The sequence below is a fragment of the Ovis aries genome, chromosome 18 (genome assembly GCF_016772045.2).
Source record: "Ovis aries strain OAR_USU_Benz2616 breed Rambouillet chromosome 18, ARS-UI_Ramb_v3.0, whole genome shotgun sequence".
NCBI lineage: Eukaryota > Metazoa > Chordata > Mammalia > Artiodactyla > Bovidae > Ovis > Ovis aries.
The window spans coordinates 24,750,852-24,773,782 of record NC_056071.1 but is presented as its reverse complement, the minus strand read 5'-3'; the positions used below and the strand labels follow the sequence as shown (position 1 = coordinate 24,773,782).

The 22,931-nt window shown below is 43.5% G+C and overlaps 1 protein-coding gene across 2 annotated transcripts; it reads right to left on the bottom strand.

Annotated features, from left to right (window-relative positions):
* Positions 1-1,440: 1,440 nt before the first annotated feature.
* On the bottom strand, positions 1,441-22,300 carry CFAP161 (cilia and flagella associated protein 161). 2 transcript variants are annotated; one of them, XM_012098574.5, is made up of 7 exons: positions 22,210-22,300; positions 20,291-20,380; positions 18,976-19,208; positions 17,289-17,373; positions 12,194-12,352; positions 2,695-2,768; positions 1,441-2,288 (listed from the first exon to the last, which is right to left on the bottom strand). In XM_012098574.5, exons 1-7 carry the CDS (start codon positions 22,276-22,278, stop codon positions 2,033-2,035), a joined length of 966 nt encoding a protein of 321 aa, XP_011953964.3. In that variant the 5' UTR covers positions 22,279-22,300; the 3' UTR covers positions 1,441-2,032. The 2 variants fall into 2 exon arrangements, with proteins under 2 accessions (XP_011953964.3, XP_004017845.3); XM_004017796.6 differs by lacking the exon at positions 12,194-12,352.
* Between the last annotated feature and the right edge of the window lie 631 nt (positions 22,301-22,931).

The following is a 22,931-nucleotide window of genomic DNA, read 5'->3' as shown; positions in this document are numbered from 1 at the left end:
TGGGCTCCTGCTGTGCTTGGCCTCTTCCGCAGAGGTTGTTTCAGCCAGGAATACAGAATTAATAAGCCACCACCAACCGGAAGAGTTCGGGAAAGGTCTAAAGGAGACACTGCGTGTCCGTCCACTTCCCGGAATCCCTCTCGCTAGCATCCATCTTGGCTGAGCGATGCATGCGCCACCAGAAAAGACTCTGAATTAGAATGATTGGCCAAAGACCACCTAGAAACTAATCCCATCACCATAAAACCCGAGACTTCAAGCCACAGGGCAGAGCAGTTCTCCTGGGTTTCCTTACCTTACTGCTCTCTACCCAGGTGCCCTTTCCCAATAAAATCTCTTGCTTTGTCAGCACATCTGTCTCCTTGGACAATTCATTTCTGAGTGTTAGACAAGAGCCCAGTTTCGGGCCCTGGAAGGGGTCCTTTTTCCTGCAACAGAAGCACAGAGTCTTCTACTGCACTCAAGTACGTTACATTTATTGTGCACTTTATTTCTATTGCTATTATATCAGCCCCACCTCAGATCCTCAGGCATTAGATCCTGAAGTTGGGGATCCCTGCTCCAACCCATCCCCTTCTCTCCACCTTCTCTGACACTACCTCAGTTCAGAGCCTCATCTCTCCCCAGGGACCCCTTTACTCCCTGCTGCTTCCTTAATATCTTTCTAAAGCAAAATCATGCCACTTTCCTCCTCAAACCCTTTGAATGCTGGCCATTACCTTCCAAATAAAATTCAAATAACTTGATACATGCAGCCACGAATGATACGCAAATGATTAAACAACCTGCACAGTTTTTTCTGTACAGTTTTTTTTTCCACTGGGCACCAACCAAACAAAACACACTCCAGCCACCCTGGGGTCAGGTCCTCCAGGCTCCCTGCTGAGCCAGACGTTCACTCTGAATTTCTGGGCAAGGGCCAGGCATCATTTATTACTAAAGTTCTACAGATGAATCCAGTGCACAGCCTATTGTATTGCAATAGACAGGGTAATGCCTGCCTCCTGGAAAACAGTCAAGCCTCGTTGGCTTGAAGCTGCATTTATTTAAAATGCATTTATATAACCTGTGATTTACTTTCTGCCTATGGGCACACAGTCTACTTGGTATCCTTGAGGACTGGTTCCAGGGCCCCCACGGACACCAAAATCCTAGGACGCTCAAGTTCCTTGAGCCAGCTTCCCTATCTGCAGGTTCTGCATCCACAGATTCAACCACCTGCGTATCATAAACATAGTATCAATGCTACACGTTGGGCGGTTGGTTGAATTTGCGGATGTGAAACTGCAGATAGGGAGGGACGACAGGATTTTTATGCTAACCAGCCATAACCCTCATCTTAACCTCCTGCATTGGGCATCTCTTCAACCCATTATAATGCGTTACACATCACAGGTACTCAGTACTCCACAAAGAATGAGTAGTAGATGGACAAACACATGGAAAGATATGTATTTATTTTGTCTGATGACGTGAATGCCACAACTAATTGCTGGTTTCAAAGATAAGGCAGAAATAAGGAGATTCTGCAATATGAAAATCACTACAAAATAAAGGACTGGTCAAATAGTGGTCTTGATTTCCCTACGCCATAAGAAGACACAGAAATACAAGCGGGAAAATGTTTAATGTAATGCCACAGCAGTCCACAGCTACCCATTTTTTTATTTCTTACTACACTGTGCAGGGTTGGGATAAAGAGAGTGGAACCAAAAATTCAGTAAAGTTCTGATAACTTTATTGCAAAGACATAGCTTTAAAAAGTAACACAGCCCTCGTAGAAGCTGCTGCTACAGAGGAGCTAAATATAGGAAGCTGAGTCTTCAGAATTTGCTCATCAACAAAGGAATGTCATCCGGTAACCTTCAAATGCAATTTCTGAGCTATTGCCCACGGCAATTTTTTTTCCTGTGTCCTAGACCTCCACTGTTAATTCAATAGTCTGAATAGAGTCTTTGTTTTAATACAATGTTCGGAGAGTTCGCTGCCTTTCTTAATAGCCTGAGGCATGCAAGGTTGATTTCCCATACAGCTACATTGGAAGTGCGCACTGAGGCACGCAGCTGGGCGCATCGGGTGTGTCTCCCGCCCCTGGGTCCGAAGCCTGCTCTCTCACTTGCTCTAGCGCTCGGGTGTCCTCTGCTGGAGGCTTGGGCAGGTCCAACATGGTGGACAAGTCCTTCCTGGGAACCCCAGTCACCAACATCCAGTGGTTCTTTGGCTTTTCAACTCTGTGCGAATCCAGATAGGTGTGAGCAGCGACCTCTGCTTCCTTTCCAAAATAGGTTCTGAGGCAGGAAAGAATTAACACAGGTTGGAAATGGAATTACAACCCTCAGTAAGCTGTTATGTTCATCTCAAGACACCTAGTTCAGCAGAGTGCTACATGAAGCCCTTGCAGGAAAGAAGTTTCTCTAAAATAGGACGTGTTTGCCAGCAAGACTCACCAGATTTGGGCAAGGACGAGGTGTATAGGACCCCATGATAGCTAAAAATCCTCTGTGGGGAAGGACTTGCATAATAGAAGGGGTTCTAAGGGAAGTTTTCACACCATCAAAGTTCTAGGTGGTAATATTTTTTTCGTCATCAAAGGACTTGTGTGCATGGCCATCCTCTTTAAATTGAACTTCTTTGCCTATATTCACAGCCTCCACCCTCCAGCATGGCATTTTGCTGTACCCTGCTATACAGTACCTTAGGAAAAGATGCCGGTGGGCCACCAGCCCGCGATTCGTGTGGCAATGAGTGATAAGAATCTTTGTGTTTGCCTTTAAAGATAAAGAAAGTGTGTTATTTGAATTATGAATCAAGGCTTTCAGTTTCCTAAAGGCAAGACTTTGGAAATATTGTGTGTATATATATATATACACACACACTATATATATATATATACTCAATATATTATATATATAATATATTTATATAAAGTATCTATATATTGTATATATTAAAATCACTACCAAACAATGGAATAAATAATATAAATAAATAATGGAATAAATAAAATAACATGAAGATTACCAGTAGTTATTTATATATTATATACATATATAATACTGTATACTATATTTAGTATATATGCTATATATATATATATATATATATAGTAGTTATATGCCAGTGCACATGCTCAGTTGCTTCAGTCATATCCGACTCTTTGTGACCCTAGGGACTGTAGCCCTCTGTCCATGGGATTCTCCAGGCAAGATTACTGGAGTGGGTTGCCCTCCTTTCCAAGAGGTCTTCCCGGCCCAGGGATCAAACCTGCGTTTCCTGCGTGTCTTGCATTTAAGGCGGATACTTTACCACTGAGCCATCAGGGAAGCCCAGTGGTTTTATAGATATATATATATATATCAACTGATAATCTTCATATTATTTTTGTACTTTTCTGACTTTTCATAAATGAACATATATTGTTTATAATATATAAACAAAAAAGACATATTATTTCAAAATCATATATATATATTAGGTAGGTAGAATAGGAAAAAGCAGTCCAGATGGCAGTGGCTAAAAGACAGAGGGAAAAGCCCACAAAAATAGAACAAAGCAAGGACCGGAGTGAGGACCTCAGGTAAAACAAACAGCCCTCCTGGCTAGCTCAATTTACACAGGGCAGGCCCAGGGGGAGGAGAAAAAAACATATAAAAAGAGGAGCCAAAAGAGATCAGGGGGTTCTCTTTTCTTCAAGTCTTTTGGGTCAACCCACCCTCACACCTCAAGGTTGTACTTCCCTTTGCTTTCTAAATAAAACTGAGCTGTAACACGGAGCTGTAACACTGGTCTGTCTGTCGCTTCAAATTTTTGCTGCAGCGAGACAGAACCAAGGGAATTACACACTCCCCCGACATAGATGGTGCCGTGACTCGGATTTAACCTGTCTCAAACAATTTCAGCTTGGTCCCCATGAGGCAGAAGCCAAGCACAGCAGAAGCCCAACTCGGCAAAAGCTCCTGCGTTGGCAGCTGAATGTGAAGAAAACCCAGCACAGGGGAAGTGACAAGAAGCCCAACGTGCTGGAAACCAGGACAGCAAAAACAAACTCAGCAGAAAGCTCACGCGGCTCAGTCTCAGATTCCAGGAGACCTTTGGTTAGGGTAGGAAGTCCTCGCCCCTATGGCTGGAAGGACATTTGGCTAACAAAATCTTAAGTCCTTTACAATCTCTCATTTCTTTTTTCCTCAACACCCCCCACCACCCCCGCCATGAACAGGTGAGTGGCAGTGGGTGCCCCAGGGTGTCCCAAAGGCTCTACTATCTGCTGTGCCTTAGTAGATGTTGCCCAAGTGGATGGGGATTCTTCTGTCCTTAATCTTCTTTGTGCCAAGGATCAGGCAAATGAAAACTGTGAGCACAGGTCAGGTATTTAGCAGATTTTCTGGCAGGTTATGAAGGGGATTCCTCGGCACATTTTTCCCATTGCTTTTTTCTCCCATCCTTCAGCTCCTCTCTCCATCTATGCCACTGCTTACAAAGCATTGGGCAGGTCATCTTCCCATTTCTGAAAGTTGTGTTAGAAACCATTTACCTAAGATTGGGACTCAAACCCATGTGGCAGGGACTCTGTGCTATGCTTAGTCACTCAGTTATATCCGACTGGGACTTGAGTCTGACCAAAATCCACGGTGCCTGGTTTTACGACCTAATGAAGCTCAGGCTCTTGATGTCTCATTGCAAAAAATTTAGTGAGAGACACAGTGATAGGTAAGAGGTGGATTTGTTTGGATTTAGAGAGAAGCACACTCCACAGCGTGTGGACCATTGCAAAGGGCAAGTGCAGAGGCCATGGAATGTGGTGTGGTTAGTTTTCTCAAGCTGGGTGATTTCATATGCTAATGAGTGGGACAATCATTCCAACAGTTGTGGAACCACCCACTCCTCGGTCTTTTGACAGTGCCTTGGAACTATCCTGGCACCTCTGGGTGTGTCATTTAGCTTACAGACTGAGGATCAAGGTTTAGGTTTAGTTGAATTTGACTTGTCATCTTTGATCCATTTTATTTTAATTGGTTTATGTTATTCCCTTGGATTATGTCATTTTTTCAGAAGTTGCACCCTACCCCCTTCCCTCCTGTTTCATGGTCTTTTCCTAAGCCCCGTCCAGGCCCACAATGTTGCCTCTACAATCTTCTGGAGGGACAACCATAAAACAGCTGGCCTTAGGGAGAGAAATGCTGTGTAATATCCAATCTCTAGATATTCAGGCCTTCATCTTCCATGTTTCCTACAACATGCCCAACAACATGCAACTCAGGTTCTAAACTTTTTGGCAAAGAGAGGATATAATGTCTCCCATGCTAAGGCACAGATGGTCAAGACAAAGGTCACTTACCTGGGAGTTCAGATTACACACAGGTCCAGGAGGCTGTCCTCTGATCAAATACAAGGAATCCTCCAGTTGCCCTCCCCCACGACTCAAAAACAACTGCAAGTTTTCCTGGGGCTAATTGGGTATTATAGAATCTGGATACCCAACTATGGTCTAATTGCCCAGCTCTTATATGAAATCTTGAAGGGACGGGATTATTCAATCCCACTGATGTGGGGAACTCCTTAAAAGAAGGCATAGACTACACTAAAACAAGCCTTAACTCAAGCACCTGCCTTGAGGTTGCCAGACCCAGAAAAAGCATTCCAACTTTATGTCCACAAAAAAAGAAGGAATAGCCTCGGGAGTGTTAACTCAAAGGTTGGGACCTGAGCCCTAGCCTATAGCTTACTCATGCAAGAGGCTCAACCCAACCACCTGAGGCTGGCCTCCCTGCCTTTGAAAGTTTGCAGCTATTACAATCTTGATAGAAGATCCTTTAAAACTCTCTTATGGGGGCAAATTAACTATTTTTACCAGCCACCAAGTGAAACAACTCCTAAATAGGAGAGGCTATTTATGGATGCCTGATCAAAGAATCCTCAGATATCAGGTAATGCTGATGGAAAATCCAGGCCTGACTATGTCCCCTTGTGAGGTTCTTAACCCTGCCACCCTCCTGCCTGCCCCCGAGGGCTCCTCTCCCCTTTCAGTCTTGCCTAGAAACCTTGGACCACTGGACAAAACCCCAAGAGGGACTGTCAGAAGATCCACTGACCAATCCTGAGGAAATCTGGTACGCTGATGGAAGCAGCTTTGTTTTGGATGGAAAAAGAAGAGCTGGATATGCAGTAGTCTCCAATCTTGAGACCATAGAGACTAAACCTTTGCCACCAGGTACTTCAGCCCAATCCGCTGAGCTCATAGCCCTGACTCAAGCTTTAGAGCTGGAAAAGGAAAAAGAGTAGCCATCTACACTGACTCCAGGTATGCCTTTCTGGTGCTACATGCACATGCTGCTCTTGGGAAAGGGGCCGCTTGACCACCCGAGGGTCCCCATCAAATATGGTGATCAGATTCTTAGGCTCTTGGAGGCAGTTCATCTGCCCACCGAGGTTTCAGTCTCCCACTGTAAAGAACACCAAAAAGGGAGCGCAGAAGTGGCAGGAGGGAACCAAGCAGCCGATCAGGCAGCTAAGAGAACAGCATTACAGAACCATGACCTAATAGGGGTTGCCACCTTAGTTCCTCAGACTAATTTGCCAAAAACTCCTTCATATACTGAAGGTGAGACTCTTAAAGCTAAGAGTGAGGGCTTTCAAGATCATATGGGGTGCTTGCAAAAGGAGGGACTCCTTTTTCTCCCTGGGAACCGCCAATGGAAGCTGGTTAACTCCTTACATGCCACCACTCATTTAGGGGAGAAGACCCTCCAAAGATTGCTAGAAAGGTCCTTCAGAGGAACAGGCCTCCAAACGACCATAAGGCAAGTGGTCTCCTCTTGTCCCACTCGCCAATTAAACAACTCCCAAGGAGCTCAAAGACCCCAGCTGGCCCAGCCCATCCAATGACATGGGATCTACCCAGGAGAGGGCTGACTGATGAACTTCACCCAGATGCCAGTTTCTCAAAGGTATAAATACCTATTAGTCATGATAGATACATTCATAGGATGGATTGAAGGCTTTCCCACCTGGACTGAGAAGGCTGATGAGTGGTAAAAAAAAAAAAGAAAAGAAAAAAAAACTGCTCCATGAAATCATTCTGAGATTTGGTCTGCCCCGATCATTACAAAGTGACAATGAGACATCATTTACTTCTAAGGTCACCTAAGGGGTCTTTAAAGCATTGGGCATTACTTATTATCTCCATTGTGCCTGGAGGCCTCAGTCTTCAGGAAAAGTAGAAAGAGCCAACCAATTCTTAAAATCAGTGATACAAAAGATAACCCAGGAGACCTCCCTGGGATGGAAGGAGGCTTTACCAATAGCTCTCCTCTGCACCCGCATTGCCCCTAAGGAACAGGCTGGTCTTCGTCTTTATGAGATGCTATATGGGAGACCTTTGCTTATGTCAATGACCTCTTCCTCAATCCAGAGGCTCAGTCCCTCCAGTTTTATACCATGGCCATTGGGCAATTCCAACAGGACATACGCTTTTGGGGTGTCAACCAGGACCCAAAAGATTCTAAGGAGTCACCACTATATGCTCCAGGGACTCAAGTCCTAATTAAGTCTGGAAAGATGGGTTCCCCAAAGGCTCAACTCCAGCCCACATGGAAGGGCCCCCACCCTGTAATACTTTCTACCCCCACAGCAGTCAAGGTACCATGATCCTGGATTCACTACTCATGAATCAAGCCATGGAAGAAAACAGAAGAGGACACTCCCTACACCTGTGAGTCCCTGGGAGATCTCAGATACCTATTCAGAAATGCAAACGAGTGCCATTCTAATGAACACCCCCAAAACTAAGTTTCTGGGGATAAGATTTCTCAGGATAGAGCTAAAGAGCCAATACAGCTTGGTAGGGGTTGTATTCCAAAGCAGACAGGAGATAGATCTCCTGATCCTTGAACAAGGAGGGACTTGAGCCATCTTGAATGAGACGTGTTATTTCTGGGTAAATACCTCCAGCTAAGTTAAAAGAAAGTCTCACAGTCCTCAAGAAAAACATTCAGATCCTACAGGATCTCAAAGAACGAGCTAGAGAGTTAGGGTGACTACAATCTCTCTTTGGGGGATCCTTCTGGTGATGGGGAATTTGGAGTTGGCTAATGCCCTTACCAATCCCTGTCATCACCATATTGATGCTGCTTATGATTGCTCCATGTATTATCAATTGTCTAACCCGTTTTGTCTCTGCCCAGGTCAACAAGCTATAACATGCAGTGCCAGTTCAACAAGGATATATAAAACTACAGCTGACCATAGGAAATATCACTCACCCTTAGATGGACAATACTATAAGGACTCTGAAGCTTGAGACTAGAAAGAGGGGGAGGCCCAATGCCCCTGAGATCCCAATTCAGCAGGAAGTAGCCAAAGAGACCTCGATGCCCCTATTCCCAAAGAACTGGGCCTCCCATCTCTTGAGGGGGCAATGTTAGGTAGTTAGAATAGGGAAAAAGAGTCTAAAATGGCAGTGGCTGAAAGACAAACAAGGGAAAAGCCCCCAAAAATAGAACAAAGGAAGGTCCAGGACTTGAGTGAGGACCTCAGGTAAAACAAACAGCCCTCCTGGCCAGCTCAGTTTACATAGGGCAGGCCCAGGGGGAGAAGAAAGAAACATGTAAAAAGAGGAGCCAAACTTGACCAGGGACTTCTCTTCTCTTTGAGTCTTTTGGGTCAATCCACCCTCATGCCACAAGGATGTATTTTCCTTTGCTTTCTAAATGAAACTGAGCTGTAACACTGGTCTGTCCATCGCTTCAAATTTTTGCTACAGCAAGACAGAACTGAGTAAATTACACACTCCCCCTAGATATAGATATAGATATAGATAGAGAGAGCGAGCAAGAGAGAGAGATGGAATAACCTAGAAGTCAAACCTTTATAGATTAGTAAACACATTAGTATAAATACATATATGATGGAACATTACATAATCATTTAGAGTCAATTTGGAGAAGATCCTTGACAATTGGAAATAGGGTCAGTGGTGTTTTTAAGTGGAAAAAATAAGAATATTCCTGATGCCCTAATTTTTTTTAAATATTAAAATTAAATTTTCAGAAAACATAGACATGGAAAAAGAAAAGATAGCAGTGGCTTTCTCTGGAAGGTGGAACTACTGGTAATTTTCTTATTATTTTTTGTCCTTTTCTGACTTTCCATAAGTGAACATACATTGTCTATAATTAGAAAATAAAAGACATATTATTTCAAAATCCTGACTCATGTAAGCTAAAGGCAGTGTGAGATGTGAGAAAGCAGCTCTGACACCCAGGAGCTGGGCTGGCACCCCCAGCTATGCCTTAGTGTTCCCTTGTGGAATATAATCAATTTCATACAATGTCCACATCAGACAAGGCCGTGCTATGACCACGATTGGTCAAGACAGAAAGAAGACCACTGTGTAACTGTGTCTGAACACAAAACCATGAGCATTGTCCAAACCACAAAATACCAGATGTTCTCCTCTCCCAGAGAACAGGAGTGACGCAGCTTCCTTACTCAGGACAGCTTTGGCTGTGCGCTGGCCTGCCCTCTATAGATAAGATGCATTGAGACACACCTGCTTCCTGATGGCACCCAGCCCCACTTCCTGAGACCCTCCCTGAACTCTCCCACCACAGCCCCAGTTCTGTAGCTTGTCCTTCCTGACAGTCTTTTACTGAGATGCCCCACCGTTTCCTGTGGTGCGTGTTCTCCATCACTGAGACAAGAAATAAAGCTGACTCATTCAACCCCAGGTGCTCCTGACTGAAGGGCATTGACAAGTGGATGGAAGTTGGACAGGTATGAAGTGTTTCATTTTGCAGAGGTGTCTGAGTGAGGCTCGAAGACCTGCCTCAGGCTGTGGCTTGAGTTAGCGATGGAGAAACAAACTTCTGGTGCCTGACAACCTATCTAACTTAACAACAGCAACAGAACCACCACCACCATTAAATGAACAACAATTAACGCTTGGGAGTGCCCTCTGAGCCAGGCACTTTCCTTTTTTAACATTTTTATCAGAGTATAAACTCCAGGAGGTAGTGAAGGACAAGAAAGCCTGGCATGCTGCAATCCATGGGCTGGCAAAGAGTCAGACGTGACTTAGAGACTGAACAACAACATAGCTGATTTGCCTACAATACTGCACTAGTTTCAGGCACAAGCAAAGCGAATCAGTTTTATAATATATATATCTCCACTCTTCTTTTTTTGCACTTTAAAAAAAAGATTTGTCCATGCTATGCAACATATGGGATCTTAGTTTGTCAACCAGGGAAGTCTCTTTCAATTTTCTTATAAGCATGGTAAATGTACTAACTGTTTAATCCTCATAAAACCTCATAAGTTAGACATCATCATATGTCCTCATTTTATAGATACTGAAGCTGATATACTCACAGTTTAAACTGTGGAGATGAGAGGCAATTTCAAGGAGAACAAAGCTTGGCAAAGGCCAGCAGAACTCTGTCAAGCATGCATCATTGTGGACCACGTGCATATTCTCCATGCTGGGAGAAACACCCTTGCAGGGACCTCCCTGGTGGCCCACTGGCTAATACTCTGCACTCTCAGTCAAGGGGGTTCCAGTTCGATCCCTGGTCAGGGAATTAGATCCCATATTTCACAGCTAAGATCTGGTGCAGGGAAATAAATATTTTAAAAAAAAGACCCTTGCAAACCTGGGTCCAGCTGTGGAGCTTGAGAGAGAACCCCACTGCATTGGGTAGATCCAGAGTGGCTGGTAACTGGAAATCCCTGGATGGCCAGCTTTTTAAGTCCTTCTTGGCTATAAGTCTGCACTCTCCCAATAACCTCTAAAGACCCCACGGTCTTCACCTGCCTGATGCCACATGAGCAAAAAGCACAGCCTCTGGTACTTGAAACAGCTCTGCACCTCTGCACCTGCCTCTCCATCCAGAACTCTGCTGGCATCCGCAAGGCCCAGACTCCTGAGAAAACAGCCAGCCTTGTGCTCACCTGGCAGCTGTCCTGCCCTGTCCTTCACTCCTCCAGATTACCCAGGCTCTTTAGAAGTGAGGACTTAGGGAGCTCCCTGGTTGCCTAGTTGTTAGGATTCCAGGCTTTCACCGCCATGACCTAAGTTCAGTCCCTGTTCAGGGAACTGTGATCCTACAAGCCATGTAGCCAAGAAAAAAAAAAAAAAGATTTTTTAGCTACAATACCAACTGCATAATCCATTAAGAATAAAATGGATAAATCTATCTGACTTAGTAGAAATGAGGACTTAACAGAAGCCTGAAAGAAAGCAGCAGCAGCATCTTTGCAGTGTCAGGGGAGTGGCTGTCAGCCTCATTGCAGGGGCAGGGCCTGGGCCTCCGCATTTATATGAAGCTGTGTGGGTGACTCTATGTGCGGTCAGCATGGAGAAGCACTGAGGCAGGATGCTGCCACCGGGGAAAACAGTACTTCCCAAACTTGAGTTAGGAATGAAAACAAGGGACTGCCCTGGTGGTCCAGTGGCTAAGACTGTGCTTCCCATTTGAGTCAGCTCTAATGAGGTGGATGAACCTAGAGGCTGCTATACAGACTGAAGTAAGTCAGAAAGAGAAAGACAAATATTAGATATTAACACACATATATGGAATCTAGAAAGATGACACTGGTGATCCTCCTTGTAGGGCAGCAAAGGACACACAGACAAAGAGAACAGACTTGTGGACACAGTGGGGGAAGAAGAGGGTGGGATGATGTGAGAGAGTAGTACTGAAACATATACATTACCATATGTGAAATAGAGAGCTAATGGAAAGTTGCTGTATGACGCAGAGAGCTCAAACCCAGTGCTCTGTGGCAACCTAGAGGGGTGGGATGGGGTGGGACGTTTAAGAGGGAGGGGACATATGTATACCTATGGCTGATTCATGCTGATACGTGGCAGAAATCATCACAATATTGTAAAGTAATTATCCTCTAATTTAAATTAAAAAAGAAATAGACTGTGCTTCCACTGAAGGGGGTGCAGGTTCACTCCCTGGTCAGGGAACTGTTTATAAGATCCCACATCCCATGCAGTGCAGCATAAAAAAATTTTAATAAAAATAAATAAATAATATATGTTTTTAAAAGAAATGAAAAAACAGAGTGAAAGTCCACAAGGCACAGGAGCCATCAGAGCCCTGACAAGCCTCCGTCTTACATGCAGGAAGGCTTTGCAGCGGCTTCGCAGCCACTTCACAGCATCGGCACATACAGCTGCGCTCACCGGGACAGGGGAGCCCTCGTACTCCAGACGGAGCTGGGGATGAGGGAAGGCGGCCTGCCAGCAGTTCAGGTAGGAATCCTCATGCGTCAGGGACACTTCCTGGAGCCAGGACCTCTTGGATGACTTCAGAAGGGTCCTGTGGTCACTTGATAAATATAACTGGAAAGGACAACAAGCAGATGTTTTCTGTCACATCTATGCAAGCAGCAGTTCACTAGCTGGATGGCCAGTGTGTTCAAAAAATGAAAGTGTTAGTCGCTCAGTCGTGGCCGACTCTGTGCTACTCCATGGGCTATAGCCTGCCAGGCTCCTCTGCCCATGGGATTCTCCAGGCAAAAACACTGGAGTGGGTTGCCATTCCCTTCTCCAGGGATCTTCCCACCCCAGGGATTGAACCTGGGTCTCTTATACTGGCAGGCAGATTCTTTACCGTCTGAGCCACCAGGGAAGCCCAGTGTGTTCAAAAGCAGTTTTCAAAAGCCCTGCTCTTACTGATAGTATGAGGACAGTCAACTTTATCTCAAAAAGGCCGTCTCAGAGGCTGAGACTACTCACCCTCGCATCACCTCCAACTGCTTTCCCTTTTTTGAATACCAAACCCAGCCTCCTTCTCCTTCTTCTGCACTCCTCCTCTTGTTCAGGGCATCGGGTTTGGATCAGCATTTCATTCATTATGAATAATGTTGCATGAAATGTACTGTGTGAAGTGAATGCTCTTAAAACCAGCACCAGCACAGCTGATATTCATATGTAAGCCTTCAAGGGGGCCTCAGCCCCTCTGGAATTGATGTCCACACTTGAGACTTCTGTCAGCTCTCTGGCTGACTTTTTAACGTTGCAGCACCCCATTTTGCTGAAAAGTCCCTAACTTAGTTCCTGGTCAGCTGTTTACCAATACACCTTCCACCCTGCCCCTGGCAGTTGTTTCTGCATATTTTAATTACTGTTCATTAAACATCTTTTCTATGCAAAGCTGTGGCATGAAGCACTCTGGGGAAGGTGGAAATGAGTTACTGCCCTCTAGAAGTTTCCTGACTAACAGGAGAGAGGATTGAAATGGGAGCATCTGTAAGGTATGGTGTCCAGCAGGGATGCCAAGAGCTACAGGAGGGGACAGATGGGAACATTTGTTCTCCCAGGGGCTCAGGAAAGACCCCAAATAGGAGGTGATGTTTTGCCAGGGAGCCAGAGGGGATGAGCATGGGCCAGGACAGAGGGGATATATTGTTGTTGTTCAGTCGCTCAGTTGTGTCTGACTCTTTTATGACCCCATAGGCTGCAGCAAGCCAGGCTTCTCTGTCCATGGGACTTCCCAGACAAGAAAACTGGAGTGGGTGGCCATTTCCTTCTCCAGGGGATCTTCCCAACCCAGGGATGGAACCCTCATCCCCTACATTGGCAGGCGGGTTTTTTTTACCACTGAGCCACCACTGAAGCCATATTACAGGGACATATTACAGAGGGCTTTAAATGCCAGTCAATAGCCAACACTTAATGCAGAGGGCAGTTGGGAGGTGGGAAGAGGGAGCACTACCGACTTTTCATTGGAGATGGGAGGTGAGAAGAGCTGATCTTTTAAATGATCAACCCGACAGCATCCCGCCAGTATGGGATAAAGTCAGGATAGACTGAAGGAATCAAGCTATGGGGAAGTGGCATCAGGAATGCAAAGATGGATCAGACTGCATTATGAAGGAAGAGCCATAGGACCTAACAACTGGAGCTGTATGTGGGTGGGAAAGAAAGATAGGTCCAAGATGTACTGTGGCTTCAGCCTGGCTGATGGGGAGAATGGCCATGCCACTCCGAGCTAATGGAAAATAATATACATCTCAAGCTACGAATGTTGCTTTTTTCATATAAAGAAAAATATTAATACAATCAGGAACAAATCTAGATGGCCACCATCACCAGATTTTTCATAAATACCTTGAAAGGGCTTGCTAATTAAAAGATGAGAAATAGAAATAAGAGTTATGAGAACTTGGGATGAGATAAAATTGTCATAATTTGACCATGAGATGACTGTATACCTAGAAGTCACAAGAGAAGCAACTAGAATTCATGAGTAAGTGATTTCATCAAAGATGAGAAGAAAAAAAAATCAATGATTTTCTTCTATTTTTTTACTGCAACTGTCAAAAGGACCTGCCTTAATAGCTCCCAAAATAGAAGATATCAAATAATAACCTTGATGAGATCAGTGTCAGATCTATGGGCAGGAGAGCACAAAACTTTACTGAGATGTAGAAGGGAATAATTGGATAGGGACTTCCCTGGTGGTCCAGTGGTTAGGAGTCTCCACTCACACTACAGGGGGTGCAGGTTCAATTCCAGTTTGGGGAAGATCCCACATGCCTCACAATGTGGCCAACAAAAAAAGACAAAGAAACAAAGAAAGAAAAGAATAATTGAAGAAACAGACATCTCAGAAGACAAATACTGTAAAGCTACTAAACAGGTGAATGTACTTAATTTTACAATGTCAGTCAAAACACCAAGTGATTTTCCCCCTACAGGGGCAGAGGGACTTGAAAAAATTATTACTACATTTAACTGAAAGATTAATTCCTAACATAATTCAAAGAAGGAATTAGCCCTACAAGGCCTCTAAGTTGTATTATAAAGCTACAGTCGGGGAATAAAAAAAATAGACAACTTCAGTTCAACAGTCCCAAATAAGAAGCTCAGAAACAGCCATATGTAATCATGTACGCAGCACATTTCAGTGAAGAAAGGGATAATTACTCAAGAAATAACACAGATACAACCAACAAGTCATTTGGGGGAAATTTAGATGTTCACATTAAGCCCTTGATCAAAATAAATCCCAAGTGGATGAAAGAATAAACTTAAGCAATACTTTAAGTTCAGACATCTAAAAATTAATACAAGTTACTCTTTTTATCACATCTTTGGAACAGACTTCAAAGGCTCTGAGCCATGAAAGGAATTACAAAGAAAAGCACTGATAGGTTTGACTCAAACACAGATTAGAACAGATACAATTTAAGAGCCAAGCAACAAAAGAGAGGAAATACTAGCAACACACATGACACATTTTTATCATCTGTGAAACAGCAGATATTAAAGCCTAAAGCAACGAACAGGCAAAGAATAGACGATTTACAGGAAAGAGACAGAGAGATGAGATGGAAGGGGGAGGTAGCAAAAGACGGAGCAGGAAAAGAGAGAGAAAGGGAAAAGAAAAGAATAAAATGATATCTAAATGTTGTAGTGCTTGTGATCTTCCCTATATTTTAAGATCTTCCCTTTATAAAGTAAGCCAAAATGTTAGTAGGGTTCCTCTCTCGATAAAACAGTGATGATTTACTGTCCTCTCTCTGATGAGATATTTCCTCTAATTTTCACATTTAAAATCAGGCTGCACATGGGGAAGTTTGTGAAAAAGGAAGCTTGAGAAAAGAATTTTATGTGTGGTCAGGATTGATTAAGATTAGATTGAATTTAATTACATCAATGAATTTTATTACTAAAAGTAAACTAATACAAAAAAAATTCAGCTGCACATTATGGGTAGACTTACATATTGTCATACTGAGTAAATTCAGACAGAGAAGGAGAAATATTATATGATATCACTCATAGGCAGAATCTAAAAAGAAACGGTACAAATGAACTTATTTACAAAACAGACTCACAGACTTAGACAATGAACTTCTGGTTGCTGGGGGAGGTGAGGTGGGGGAAAGGATGGGGGAAGGGATAGTTAAGAGAGTTTGGGATGGACATGTACACACTGCTCTATTTAAAATGGATAACCAATAAGGACCTACTGCATAGTTCAGGGAGCTCCACTCAGTGTTATGTGGCAACCTGGATGGGAGGGGAGTTTAGGGGACAGAGGATACATATTTATGTATGTCTGAGTCCCTCTGACCATCACCTGTATGCTATCACAGCACTGTTAATCAGCTATACTCCAATATGAAACAAAAAGTTAAAATCAGGCTGCAGTTTACCATCTATGGTGGTTCAGAGTGTAACTGCCAGCATTAATTTCTTAGTGGTACAAAAATAATAATGATGCTGATGATGCCACATCAAACAATAAAGGAATCTTTGATTCAATGAAAAATGTTACATTAACACCAGCTCTGCCATCTGGTAGACATGTGACTTGGAACAAAATCAATTAACTTGCTGTGCCTCAGTTTTCCCATCAGTAAAACTGTGGTAAAATAGTCCTTATTTTTAAAGACTTGTTGGGAGGAATAAATGAGTTAATGCATGTGAAGCACTATACATGTAGTAAGGTAAAACTGGAAAAGACTCTGATGCTGGGAAATACTGAAGGCAGGAGGAGAAAGGAGCGACGGAGGATGAGATGGGTGGCTGGCATCACAACCTCAATGGAAATGAATTTGAGCAAACTCTGGGAGACAGTGAAAGACAGGGAAGGAAGGCTTGGCATGCTGCAGTTCATGAGGTCACCAAGAGTCGGACACGACTTAGTGACTAAACAACAACGACATGGTATAACCTCCATTTTTATAGACAGGATACAAAAAGGTTAAATAACTTATCCCAAAGTCCCATCCCATAGGTATGCATCTCAGCTGGAATTCATATTTGTCTGAATCCCCAAGGTGGAGGTAAAGATCAAAGACTCTTGCTCCCTGATTTATGCAAATATGTTAGCACGGGTGACATTAAACAGCTGTCAGAGCCTCTCACCTTCTGAGATGGCCTACATTCTGCCTATGGAGTGTGTATCTCCCTGAATAAACCTTTTTTCACTTAAAAAAGAAGCTGTCAGATTATTATTATATAACCTGATCATTTAACTTACAAGTGGAGGTGGTATGAATTTTTGCTTTTTACCAGATGTATTGCAAAAAGGGTTTTTTCCCCCTTACTCTTTAGCTTTTAAGGATGTATTTTTGTAATCCATGAGGTTGGAAGCAAAGAATTGGCCCAAAACTGCCTTGGAAAAGCTGCAGTCTGATACTACAATGAGACCAGAGATGGAGCCCATACCTGTAGAGTTCTCTGTCCACTTCAGTAAGTAGCCAGTAGCCCACCTGGAAACAAAAGTGACTGGTCCCAGTAGACATGCAACATGATGACTCACCATTCTGTCGTCAAATCCTCCTGTTATCCCAAGGCGGAAGTTCTGCCCGTATCTGAGGACTTGACCGATGACCTCTCCAGCCGCACTGTCGGTGGAGAATGAATACAATGTCAATTCTTTGTATTAGGATCGCTCTACAGCTTTATTTTTGTGTGTATGCAGTTTTGTTTATAATTTTCTTGGTGGTTTAGTCCCTAAGTCATGTCCAACTCTTACAACCCCACGGACTCTCTATATACCATGTTGTTGTTCAGTCGCTAAGTCGTGCAATCCCATAGACACCAGAGACCAGGCTCTGCTATCTGCGGAATTTTCCAGGCATACAGAATACTGAGTGGGTTGCCATTTCCTTTTCCAGGGGATCTCTCCAACCCAGAGACCGAACCAGGTAGTGCTAGTGGTAAAGAATCTGCCTGCCAGTGCAGGAGATGCAAGAGATTTGGGTTCAATCCCTAGATCACGGAAGAGTCCCTGGAATAGGAAAATGGCAACCTGCTCCAGTATTCTTGCCTGAGAAATTGTACTTCTCAGGCTACAGCCTATGGGGTCCCAAAGAGTTGAACCAAACTGAGATGATGCCTACTCGTGTACAGTAACTGAAATAAGTCACTAACTAAAAGATCTTTTCTTTTGACCTTCAAATCTTGCTGGCACCTTATTCACCACCTTCCAACACAGTCAGAACACAGAACATTCCCACTCTGTGAGCTTAGGTTGGACCGAGCACATCATATTGTCCTACACTAATGAACTGGCCCAAGTTCACTGACATCTTTTTTTAACTGAAGTACGATTAATATATAATGCTACATTTAGTTTTAAGTATATACAACATAATTCAACATTTATATACATCATGAGATGATCACCACGATAAATCTAGTTACCACTTGATGACATTTAAAATTATTATGATATTACTGACTATATTCCCTAGCCTATACATGACATTTCCAAACACTGACATCTTTAGAGAGAAGCAAGGTAACAAATTTGCAGACATTTGGTATACTCTTCCCTTTTAATCTTCCAAGAAACAGAAATTGTGATCAATTTTTAGTTGTTTTAACATAAATAGTCTGCATTTTAAAAAATCTAAAGACTTAAAGGACTGACTATATGCCTATCATATAAACTTGCTATCATTAGTAACAAACTGAAAGCAATAACTTTTAATTGTTATTATATATCTATTCTCCAAGGACTTAAATGCTCATCTACAAAAACTCAAGCACATTTTAAGTGGATAATTAATTTTAAAAGAGCAAATCTCTGTGTACTGTCTTACATTTAACTATATATTTCTGATGCAGAAATAGCATAGCAACATTAAAAATAATGAAAGCACTTGGATGAGCTCAAAGCATTGGGAAATGATATTAGGAAAACCCCACTTGGCTTCTCAGGCAGAATTTGAATTTTATTCCCTGGATCAATACTTTCAAATGAAGCGTCTAGAATTGAACTCAAGTTACCCATTATCCTGATGTTTATGCAAAAGGGATTGTAAAGATCCCTTGACGATCATTCTCAAGATAAGAAAACAGGATGAGAATCACAGAGAATGAATGTTCATATAACCTCTGACTCCAATCAGCAGTGCTCTCATTCCAGGAGATCCTTAAACTGCAAGTGAAAAGAGATTTGTGATGCAAAGGAGCCTATTATACAATTCAAGTTTCTTTACCACAAAATAGTAAAAGTGTTTCTGCCAACTGGGATCTTGGTTTGAGCTGCACTCAGGCCACAGGGTACCTCTAATTCATTGCTCAGATGGGCTTTAATCTCATCTGGAGTCATACACAGGCTGAGGTCCCCGCGCAGAAACAGATCAGCCTCTGTCTCAGGATGGTCAGGACTCACAAGCATCACTTTGTCGCCATAGTGAATGTATCCGTCTTCAGATACGGAAAGCTGCATCTGCAATTGAAATAGGAGTTTTTCAAATAAACTGTGCAATTCCTTCTGCCACCGCAGATGTACCCCATTTTATTTTATCTTAATTTTTGGCTGCACCCCGTGGCATGTGGGATACAGTTCCCTGACCATGGATGGAACCCACGCCCCCTGCATTGGAAGGCAGAGTCTTAACCACTGGACCACTGGGGATGTCCCTACCCTATTTAAATAAGGAATGGACTTGAATTTCCTCAGATCCTTATTCTTTCTTTTCGCGCCACCAATCTGCTCCCAATTTGCCAAGCTGAAATCCCTGATAATCCCAAATGAAGTAAAACAAAGCTCATGAGAAATCACATGGATTGATTCCATTACTATTCCAGGAAAATTACTATTCCATTACATTCCTTGAAAATTTCTTGAGCACCAACAAAAGGGCATTTTACTTATGAATGCATCAACCTATTCATTTCTTAATTTGGAGAGGCTTCCCTGGTAGCACAGTTGGTAAAGAATCTGCCTGCAATGCAGGAGACTCAGGTTCGATCCCCGGGTTGAAAAGACCCCCTGGAGAAGGAAATGACCACCCATTCCAGTATTCTTCCCTGGAAAATCCTATGGACAGAGGAGCCTGGCAAGCCACAGTCCATGGGGTCACAAGAGTCCGACATGACTAATTTGGAAAATATAGATAAACATAATTAATAGTAAACTTCTCATGTTTCTAAAATCTTGTTTTTGTTGTTTAGTCACTCAGTCACATCTGACTCTTTTGCCACTGCATGGACTGTAGCCCTCCAGGCTCCTCTGTTCATGGGATTTCTCAAGCAAGAATACTGAAGTGGGTGCCATTTCCTTCTCCAGGAGATTTTCCTGACGGAGGGATCAAACCCAGGTCTCCTGCATTGGCAGGTGAATTCTTTACTGCTGAGCTACAAAGGAAGCTCTTCTAAAATCTTAGGGAATTTTAAACATTGTGATTATGTAAAGAGAAAAATGGGAAATTTCCAAATGATCACTCACTTATGGAATATGTGCTTTTAAACATATTCTCACACTTAATTTGATAAAGTTTTGAAAACATTGTTTGAATTTACAATTACCGGTCTCAAAAGATTCTCTTTTAGTCTTCTGTTTCTCTGTATGAGAAGTTGTCCTTTATCCCTCTTTGCTAAGAAGTCTTTCATGATCTCCTGGTTAAAGAAAAAAATGAATGAAATCCAAACAGTCCACAGGAGTCCTGAATAATACACACACTTAGAGATTTTAGGTCAAAAGAACATCAAGTTGAAAAAGCAAAATTTTAGAAGGAAAAAAGAAATGTGAGGATAAAGGAAGTAGTAGAATTTTCAGCATTACATTTTAGCATTACTTTTAAAATTTCATTTGGAATGTTTAGAAAAAGAAGAAAGACAGGGAAAAGAATAATCACCTGTAATTACTTCAACCAGTGAGAAACATGAGTAATATTTGAAGGTCATCTGCTCCCCCTCCTGAGGTCTCTGCTAGTTCTGTGATGATGAACACTAGAGGTCCTTCCTGATGGCCCAGGGTCTAGTTAAGACTACCATAGGAGAAACTCAGGGCAATGAGTATAAGATTAGTAAAAGGCATGCTACTGGGACCCTTGCTGCTGCTGCTGCTGCTGCTGCTGTTGCTAAGTCACTTCAGTTGTGTCCGACTCTGTGTGACACCATAGACGGCAGCACATCAGGCTCCGCCGTCCCTGGGATTCTCCAGGCAAGAACCCTGGAGTGGGTTGCCATTTCCTTCTCCAATGCATGAAAGTGAAAAGTGAAAGTGAAGTCGCTCAGTCGTGTCCGACCCTCAGCAACCCCATGGACTGCAGCCTTCCAGGCTCCTCCGCCCATGGGATTTTCCAGGCAAGAGTACTGGAGTGGAGTGCCATTGTCTTCTCCACTGGGACCCTTAGGAGGTGATACGTGATGAGGATCGGGGCAGTAATATTGCTTAGGGCCTGCCTTCTCACCTGGACTGAAGCTTCGAGTCTGTAGGTCTCTAAGGAACAGAGGGAATTTAGTGGGGCTCCGGACTAAGGGAGAGACACAGACAGGGATGTTGAGAGTTTGGGAGGCCTAGAGATGCAGTGAACCTAGAGTCTGTTATACAGAGTGAAGTAAGTCAGAAAGAGAAAGAAAAATATCATATATTAACATATACATATGGAATCTAGAAAAATGGTACTGATAGACCTATTTGCAGGACAGGAATAGAGATGCAGACATAGAAAGTGGACTTGTGAACACAGTGGGGGTGTGGAAGGGAACAGTGGGACGAATCGAGAAAGTAGCATTGGCATATATACACTATCACGTGAAAAATAGATCGCTAATGGGAAGCTGCTGTGCAGCAAAGGGAGCTCAGCTGGTGCTCTGTGATGACCTGGGGGGAGGGGCAGAATGGGGAGATGGGAGGGAAATCCAACAAGGAGGGGAGATATATATATATACATACACACATACAGCTGATTCACTTTGCTGTACAGCAGAAGCTGTACCTGGACCTCATAGACTGTAGCAGGAGGCTGCAGAGTCTGACATGACAGTGACAGCACCACCAACATCACAATTGCCTTACAATGCTGTGTTAGTTTCTGCTGTACAACAATGTGAATCAACTATAAGGACATATATGTCCCCTCCCTCTTGGACCTCCCTCCCTCCCCACACCCATCCCACCCTCTAGGTCACCACAGAGCACCCAGCTGAGCTCCCTGTGCTGTGCAGAAGCTTCCCACTAGCTCTCTGTTTTACACATGGAAGTTAGACTCCAATAAAAGCAAATAAAAGTTAAAAACTAAAAAGAGAGTAGAATGGCGTGAACTTGTGGGACAGCCCATGACAGTCTCAGGGAGTTCACAGGGAGATGGGGTTTTAGGGACATTGGATATGAGCTGGGTGAGAAAGGAGGCTTGGGATGCTCAAAGAAGGGGCCGAAACTTGGGCCAAGGGTGGGAGTCCCCGGGCCATGGGTGGGCTGTGCCGGGCCACACCCTTCGTACCTCCTCCAGGTAGACGTCCTCATTCCAGTTGCCAATTCGGACTCGTGGACCATACAGGTTCTGCGCCATCGTCCCCAGCTCTCCCACCAACAAGCTTGGGGCACGGCGCCTGTGTTAGATTCCTCGTCGCCATGACGACCCAGCGCCCAGCGATTGGCCAAGGGCAGGGCCCCTGCTAGCCAATAAATGACCACACGCTAGTCGCGCTGGGCTGAGCGCTGCCGCACCCCACGGGCTGTCACCCACCTCCACCTCCAACCTCATTCCGCCTCACTTCCATCTTTGGGTTTTTCTTGAGTTTAATGGCTAAGCAAAAGAGAGATAAAACTCGAGCTTACAGACCCCGTTTTGTCCTAAATGCTCGCAAACTTCTTCTTTTTTTTTTTTTTTTCTGTTAGAATCTAAAAGAAACTGCTTTTAAGAAGGGTATCGCTTAGCTTCGGGATGGGGGGCAGCAAAGAGGAGCTTTGAAATGGGAGCCGAGCTTGCTTGCAGTCTGTTTTTATAATCAGCAAGCAGCCATTTCATCATAATCATAAAACAATACAGACTTGATGTAGAAATTTGGAAACCAAAATAACATAGAAAAAAGGAGGAAGGGAAAATTACTCACAATTTTCACCTCCTCCAGAGTAAGAAATATATCATGTTAGCCTATTTGTGGATTTGTTTCTGAGGTGGTTCTTATTTTCACAGGCTTTACAGCATTCCTCCTCCTTCCC